Consider the following 8483-nt stretch of genomic DNA (forward strand, 5'->3'; position numbering starts at 1 on the left):
GTGCCAGATTACAAATACTATTTTTCCCCAGAGTGAACCAAATTTTACCTTCTAAAAATCATGTAGACATAGCTGAGAGGCATTTGGGAATTCACTTGGTGATCCCAAAGCAGAACTTCCAACCCTGTTACTCAAAATCCTTCTGTTGGGCACAAATGCTATGGACATGGTTTAACAACAGAAATAAAGAAATAAAATGCAAGTGCCTCCTGGTTTTTTGGTTGTTACGGTAATTTTGAGAATGCATTAGGCCTCCTATATTATTGATGCTTATGTAGAAGAGATATTATCACATTTCCAAGTTTTACCCAGTACCACCAGATGACATACATCAGCACTGCAGTGGAAATCCATATATAAAGTGTGCTGGGTTGACCCTAGCTGGACACCCACCACAGCCACTCTGTCGCTCCCCTCCTCAGCTGGACGGGGGAGAGAAAATATAACGAAAGGCTCGTGGGCTGAGATAAGGGCAGGGAGATCACTCACCGTCACAGGCAAAACAGACTTGACTTAGGGAAAATTAATTTATTACCAATCAAATCACAGGAGGATGAGATATAAAACCAAAATTAAGAAACCTCCCCCAACCCCTCCCTTCTTCCCAGGCTCAACTTCACTCCCCATTTCTCTACCTCCTTCCCCCGAGCAGCGCAGGGGGATGGGGAATGGGGGCTGTGGTCAGTTCATCACACCTTGTCTCTGCTGATCCTTCCTACTCAGGGGGAGAACTCCTCACACTCTTCCCCTGCTCCTGCGTGGGGTCCCTCCCATGGGAGACAGTTCTCCACCAACTTCTCCAACATGGGTCCTTCCCACAGGCTGCAGCTCTTCACAAACTGCTCCAGCATGGGTACCTCCCATGGGGTGCAGTCCTTCAGGAACAGACTGCTCCAGTGTGGGTCCCCTATGCGGTTCCAAGTCCTGCCAGTGAACCTGCTCCAGCGTGGGATCCTCTCCCCATGGGTCCACAGGTCCTGCCAGGAGCCTGCTCCGGCATGGGCATCCCATGAGGTCACAGCCTCCTTTGGGCATCCACCTGCTCCGGCATGGGGTCCTCTAAAGTCTGCAGGTGGATATCTGCTCCAAGGTGGGCCTCCATGGGCTGCAGGGGGACAGCCTGCCTCACCATGGGCTTCACCACGGGCTGCAGGGGAACCGCGTCTTTGGTGCCTGGAGCACCTCCTCCCCTCCTTCTTCACTGACCTTGGTGTCTGCAGAGTTGTTTGTCTCTTATAGTCTTACTCCTCTCTTTGGTTATTGCCATGCATTATTTTTCCCCTCCGTTCTTAAATACATTATCCCAGAGGTGCTACCACCACCACTGATGGGCTCAGCCTTGGGCAGTGGTGGGTCCGTCTTGGAGTTGGCTGACATTGGCTCTATCGGACATGGGGGAAGCTTCTGGCATCTTCTCACAGAAGCCACCCCTGTAGCCCCCCTGCAACCAAAACCTTGCCGCGTAAACCCAATACATAAAGTCACATTATTCTTGTAATTCAAGCTTTAAAACCATTTGCAGTAAGAATAGCAAGAATTATGCGATTCATTAATTACTGTCAACCTCCTTCATTAAAGGACAAACTTTTTCAAAATACCCAAAGCTTTTGTGTTCTATTTACTGCATTTCTAAGCACCCTAGGTCAGACAAGGTGAGGCACTGAACTGAAGGTTCAGGTTACATCATGTGGTGATCAAGGATAAGGTACTTCATCAGAGATATTCAGAAAGTTTAACAAAATGATTAGTCATATTTGACAATATGTCAAAATGCTCATAGACTGACCTAGATTTTGATTCATAAGAATCCACTAGATTATCCACTCTGTATTTAGCATCTACACTGTTTAGGAGCCAGCTCCCACTTTCCATGAGACTTCAGCTTCTAGATCATGCAGAATCTCACTTTCAGAGGTACCACACCATTCAGAAATGAGATGATGCCATTAGGCATGTTCACAAGCTGTCCTGAAGTTGAGTTGCTGTAAAAAATGCAAGTGAGAAAGAGATGGTGTTAAGAATGCCTTCAGGTATCTGCTTATTTAAAGAACTCAATTTCTCTAAAAATTCTGGCAAAAAACACAACAATAAGGTTTGCCCAACAGGCTCTCCCTGTCTAACCTTGAGACATTTCCATTGTTGAAAACGTTCAAGCTGTTGTTGCCTTAAATAACGGTTCTCTGACCTAGCCTTCCTTCTGCCTTCTCACTCACAACACTTTCCATTGAACAGGAAGCTCCATATCCAATGCCATGCCATTTTTTCATGCCAAAAAATAAGTGTGAAAAGGCTTTCACCTTCCCATATGCCAAACAGGTAAAGCAACCGTCCATCTCTTGGCAAGGAGAATGATTATTTTTAAACAAGCAAATTTGACTGGGACAACAACAACCTGCTTTCAAAGAAACCCGCTTACTATCCAGCCAAGTACAACATTAGGAGAAAATACCAGAATGCCAGGACTTGATTCACATCATCATGTATGTCATTTTCAGAGAAGTGCACTCCTTTGTACAAGTTAGACTTTTCGCTCAGATAATTCTAAAATAATGAAAATAAAAAAATATATCTGTAGATCAGCTAGCGTACCAGAAATAGAGTCATGAGTTCCAGTATTTCAGTCGAAAAATATAAACAAAAATTTTAAGGTTCACATGTTCTGTTTTCAACATGCAGTACAGATTGTCTTGCTTTTCAGATATCTAGCTTCAAAAACTGTACTCTCACGGGAAGCAGGAATTAAAATGTAACACATTCCTTGAAATTTATTGTCTGAAGCCTTGAGTTATCCCTGCGACCCTTGCCAGTCATCCTTCCAAACTGCTCGCTGCTTGTAATGGAAAGCCTGTACCTTTGCAGGATGCAAATTACAAATTTTAATAATCCTAGTGGTACTAAAAGCTACAGCAATTTTCTACCACCACATTGAAACTTAGGTCTATTTATGTCCCCAAATATCTTAGTAATTTAAAATAAATTAAGCTGATAGAAATGAGCACGTAAGAGTTAAGTCTCCTTCAGTAGGTTTAAAACAATTAAGAACCCCATCAGAATCCCTATTTACGCTACCTGCATAATTTCATTTGGCTCACTTCAAAAATTCAGCCTTAAAGGGATATTTTGGTGTTACTTAATTGAACAATGATTGACTGTGTTAGGACAGAAGAATGTACCTATGGCTGAAAAAAGAATACATTTATGTGACACTAAGCAGAGAAATTTATGTTTTACTGTCACTTTCCAAAAGTAATTTTCTCGACCAAATGGAAATTACTGTACTGTGAAGATTTTTGGGAAATGAAGAAATCAATTGCAAACTTTGGCAGGAAAAAAAAAAAAGATGGGGAGGGACACGGTAGAAGAGACTGGGGGGGGGGGGCATGCGGAAATTAAAAGTCTTCCCCTTGAGAACCTCTTAGGAAAAGCCCCTTTAGCTCTCAGGTATTCTTGATTTTGGATGTTACTACTCAAAGTGGACTCTGCATATTTGTGGCTTCTCGAATGCAAACAAGTGAAAAATAATGATTTGTTATACAGTACAACTATTATGGCTAATGCAATAAACCATAATAAAATGTATCATCAAACATGGTTATTTTATATATGAATTTAAAACAGTTACCACCTTTTTGGTAGGTCTGAGAAGTATGAAGTTTTAAAGTTTCGTTAGAAGCCTGGGGTTTTTTCCAGAAACTTCAATAAAATAGGCAGTAGCCAAAAGGACAAGATAATACAAACTCTTCCATGCTTTATGTCTCTTGAAGTTACTGCTTATTACTGTAATTGAATTTTGTAAAGTAGAACAGGCAGATTAAGAGCCAGTAGGATGCACTAGAAGTTAGCATGCCAAGAGCAATTTAAACAAATATTAAATACTTGCTCTCATAGATAATGTGACGTTTCTCCATTTCTTAGTTTTACACTAAGCTGGCAACTAATAGAAGACAAAAAAATCTATTAACGTGGCTATCAGTTTACATATAAACAGATACCATATTTCCTTTTCAATTTAATTGAACTTAAATTTTGTCCAGCATATTGCCAGAGAATCTGGTCAGGCAATCTGCTTTTACAACCCATTCATGACACAAAGTTAGCACATCCCAAGGGGATAGAAGAAATTGTTTCAGTGTGTCATGCTGCATTCAGACTTCTTTCCAAGTGAGCCTAATTATAGAGGAGCCATTAGCCAAAGGGTCGTGTGGTTCTGCAGTGCATGAGCAGAGGATTGCACACCTGTCCTGCTCGGAGACTTCCTATTGACATAAGAGAAATAACTTTTCCCACCATGCCCCCATCAAAAAAAAAAAAAAAAGAAAAAAGATCAGAAAAATAATGTTTTCGCAGGTGTAATGACTTTTGTCAAGAAAAAAATCAATCTCTTATTTAAAAGCAAATGTGTTTTACTTCAGAACCATGCTGTCATTTAAAAAAGAAATGCACCATATTTAACAACGCTGCCTCCATTAAGGTTTATTGTTTACTTGTATGTTATTAATAACTAGACTACTAAATTTAATACTGTGCAGTTAAGTAAGCATCCAAAACTCATCCTGTGATAAGATCTTACTGAAACCTTCAAAGGGGAGGAACAATCAATTTCATTTTTGTCAAACCTCAGCTGTAACTTGAAATATCAAACTCTTCCTGACTTACAAGTGCAATCAATAAGCATCAAAACCACAGGTCCTTATTTAAGTAAAGAATATTGTAATAATGTATTTTCCTTATCTTGCTGATACTCCTGAAAACAGTTGCTTCTAGGAATTGTTGAAATGTATGTTTGAAATCCTAACAAAGATATACTGGAATTTCCACAAGCGATAGGCTCTTAAAATCATATCACACTGAACCATGAAATAGAAAATGTATCTGAAATTTAGTGCAAAATTTAACACTCATGAGTTCTGCTGATTCTGTTATCTGCTCCATTTACATGCCAATCTACAGCCCTACCTAAAAATGCATTTCTTAAAACCCTTAAAATAAGCTGCTCCGGTACCTCCTTTGTAGCATAAGTTGATTTTACACGTGTCTTGAGAAACAAATACTTAACACCGAACCACAGCCATTAAAGTGATACCATCCATCAGCAAAGGTAAATTATGCAAATGAGAATTATGCAAACACCTTTTTTTTTTAGTTGCTACTATTTCTATTTTGTGCAGCTGTCTGTCAGAGTTCATTATGTGAGGATGAAATTATTTTAGTAGCATTATTCAAAAAAAAAACCAAACCACAGCAAAAGTCACAAGCTCGTGCCAGTGATGAGCTATTTATCGCTTTTAACACCTGACAAACGGAACTCGAGCACCGTAGCTGGAGTTCCCTCCCAAAAGCATCTTCCTTGCAATTCATAAAAAGTCATGCAACTGGCATTCAGAAATAAATACTTTGCCTCCTACCAGCAGCTTTGAAGGGTATCTCCTTTGGTATGTACACACGGCAGAGCCCGCTACTCCTTTTTTCAGAGCCTCTCTTATATAACAGACTGCAAAAAACCATCTCTGAACAACGTGATCGAGATGTGATCTCCTGTTTCGGTACTACAACATTCAACACAATCACATTCAACGGAGTCCCGAGCCATTAATCAACTTCTTACTAATGAGGATGATCTATCGGCAAGTTCTCTGCAGTTTTGCAGATTGCAGACCGATAGTCAAGGCTCCCAAAGGGTAAAGTCATTCACAGACTGAAAAGAGACAGCTTCACCAACTTGGCTCAGAATTAGTCTTACAAGGATATTTGATCATCGTAGAATGTCCGAGTTTTCCTTACATATCCCAAACTTCCTAAGCACTTTGGGTTTAGGGTTGGGGCTCCTCCCCAGATAACCCGGGTAAAGGTAAATAGGTTCACAAAAGCCCTAAAGCCATTTGAGTCTCTAAGGCCCATAAGTAGGATACTCAGCAGCTTTCTCTGGAGACCTGCACCTAACTCCCTCACACCGTGTCAGTCACACATTGACCAACTAATGAAGCTGCTTGAAAAATACTGACCCAGCCTACATGAGTTAGATAATCAGTTCATTTTTTAATGAATATATTCTTAACGAGAGGACGACAAAGATATTTTTCCCCTATCTTGATTTTACAAAAGCCCACAACAGACTTACATAAACTCTGTATAATTCTGGGTAGTCCTCTCGCTATCTTGAGGTACGTAAGGCTTAGCATAACCTAAGGAGGGGCTTCCTATGAACCACAGCTCACTGTTTTTGCTTTACATACAGACCATTTACAGAGACTGTGAAAATAAACCCGCAACATGAAGTTTTTACTTTATCTTGCTATTGACAATAAAAAGGCATACATATTCTAAGGGGCACGAATATCAGTTACTGCAGCCGATAAAGTTATCAGCTGGGTGTTTAATAAAGGCCCTGTTCCTTTTCTAAATATTTTCTGCAAGTTTTGGATATTTTTCTATAATGCACAGGGTTAATCACGACACCCTGAATTCGAACAAAGCACACCCTAACACTTAAAACTATGAGAAAGAAAATGTCTCTGCACAAAGATGCTTTATTCCAGTCTTTCATGTAGTCGTGCCTCCAATTCGTGCCACCGGTCCCTCCAGGGGAAATTTAACATGGTTTCTAAAATGATCCTTCTTCAGGCTTTTTTTATTGCTCTCTGAGATCCCTGGCCAGATGAATCTGTGTATTCCATGTACTGCCTGTGCTGCTGCACCTCCTCTGTGGCGACTTGATTCAGCTGAAGCTACGCTTTGACCGATCGATGCAAGCACATTACACACCAGAATAAGAGTAAGGTAAGGGTAAAGGAAAGAAAAAGCATCTTTCCTTTCAGCCATTAAATATAGATCAACGAAACATCACATTGCACACCGCGGCTCCCCCACCACCACCCCCCCTCCGCCCGCTCCTCGAGCGCAGGATTTCGCAGACGGTGGCTTCAAAGGAAGAAACACCACACACACAAACACACGGAGACACACAGACAGACAGAGAGACAGAGGCAGCAGCCGCCGCTCGGAGCCGCCCCAGGGCCCGGGCCATCGCGCCGGCATCTCCCGACCGGGCTCCGCGCAGGGCCGGGCGCTGCCCCCGCCCGCGGGCTCGGGACCGCGGTTCCCCCGGCCCCTTCTTCCTCCTCCTCCTCCTCCCCGGCCCATGACTTCACTGCCGTAACGAGTACATTAGCGCAGGGCGTCGGGAGACACGGTGCCGCCGATGCCCTACATAAGCAACGACTAACGTAGAAAGAAAGAGCTGGGGAGGGGGGAGGAGGCGCGGGAGGAAGAAACAAGGGAAAATAACGCACTTTGTTCCCTCTCCGCTGAAGGCACAAACACAGCTCCCGGCAGCCCAACCCAGCCCGGCTGCCTCGCCGAGGGGAGCAGCGCAGGAGCCCGCACCAAGAAGAAATACCACGCAAGCGGGAAGGGTGTGTGTGCGGCGGGGGGGGAACCTGGCACCATTACGGTGCCTGCCGTACTCACCGATCGGCGCCGATTCCGCCTGCTTTCTCCCGAACATATACCAAAACCCAACAGCAAATCCTCAGTCCGCCAGGCAAAGATGAAGAAGGGGGGATGGGGGGGGGCGAGCGACGGCCCCGGGCTTCACCGCAAGGTCCTGACCTTGCCCAGCTGCAGCATCTTCGGCTGCCCCCTCGCCCCCCCCCCCCCTCCGCCGGGGCGTGCGCGTCTGCCCGTCTGCCTGCGCGCCCCGGTGTCCCCGCGTCCCTGCGAGCGCCCCGATCCGGCTCCGAGGGGGCTCCGCCGCAGGACAAGCCGCCCGCTGGCTGCCGGGGCGAGGCGGACTCGGCATCCACCGCCCCGCCGCTGGGGCGAGATGCGGGGCCGCGACCGCTGCTGCTGCTGCCGGTGCGGCGGCGGCGGCTGGGGCGGGCTGCGCGGCGCCGCCGTAGCGCAGCGCGCCGGGCGGGCGCACCGGCCGCGGGATGTGGCCGAAGGAGAGACGGCCGCCGCCGCAGCATCTGCCGCCGCCGCGCTCCCGCCCTCCCTCCCCGCCTGCCTCCGCCCCTCCTTCCCCCCGTCCCCTCCCCAGTAGGAGCGCGCCCGCCGCTGCCGAGCAGCCGGCGCTGGGGAAGGGGGTGGGGGGAAAAGGCGGCCCCGCTCCCGCTGAGGCGCCGCCGCCGCCGCCTGCGCCGGGCGGGGCCGGGCTGGGTCCCCCACGGCCTCGCACTGCACGGAGCCGCGGAGGGGCGCGTCCCGTGTGTCCCCCCCAGCCCGACAGCCACCCCCGCGGCCGGGGAGCGGGGGGGAGGGCTCTGGGTTAGCGGGGAAGGGGGAGGCAGGGCGGTGGGCCGGGGATGCAGGTGTGGGGGGAGAGGGGGCGGTGGGGAGCAGCTTCTCCCCCCCCCCCCCCCGCCAGTGACAGCGGTCCCCGCCGCCTGGGGTTGAGTGGCTGAAACTTGAGCTCTGCCAGCCAAAACGCTGACAGCAAGAGGGAAGCAAGGGCTTATTCCCCTCGGTTCTCTCTCCCCATCCTT

General features: G+C 46.6%; 1 protein-coding gene across 2 annotated transcripts in view; it reads right to left on the minus strand.

Annotated features, from left to right (window-relative positions):
• CTNND2 (catenin delta 2) overlaps window positions 1-7525 on the minus strand; it is a 679731-nt gene extending 672206 nt beyond the window's left edge. For both annotated transcript variants that reach the window (XM_054191357.1, XM_054191355.1), the window contains exon 1: window positions 7468-7525. In XM_054191357.1, the coding sequence (XP_054047332.1) occupies window positions 7468-7504 (37 nt within the window). In that variant the 5' untranslated portion in view covers window positions 7505-7525. The remainder of the gene's footprint in view (window positions 1-7467) is intronic.
• Between the last annotated feature and the right edge of the window lie 958 nt (window positions 7526-8483).

This window comes from Rissa tridactyla, chromosome 2 (assembly GCF_028500815.1).
Source record: "Rissa tridactyla isolate bRisTri1 chromosome 2, bRisTri1.patW.cur.20221130, whole genome shotgun sequence".
NCBI classification, from domain to species: Eukaryota; Metazoa; Chordata; class Aves; order Charadriiformes; family Laridae; genus Rissa; species Rissa tridactyla.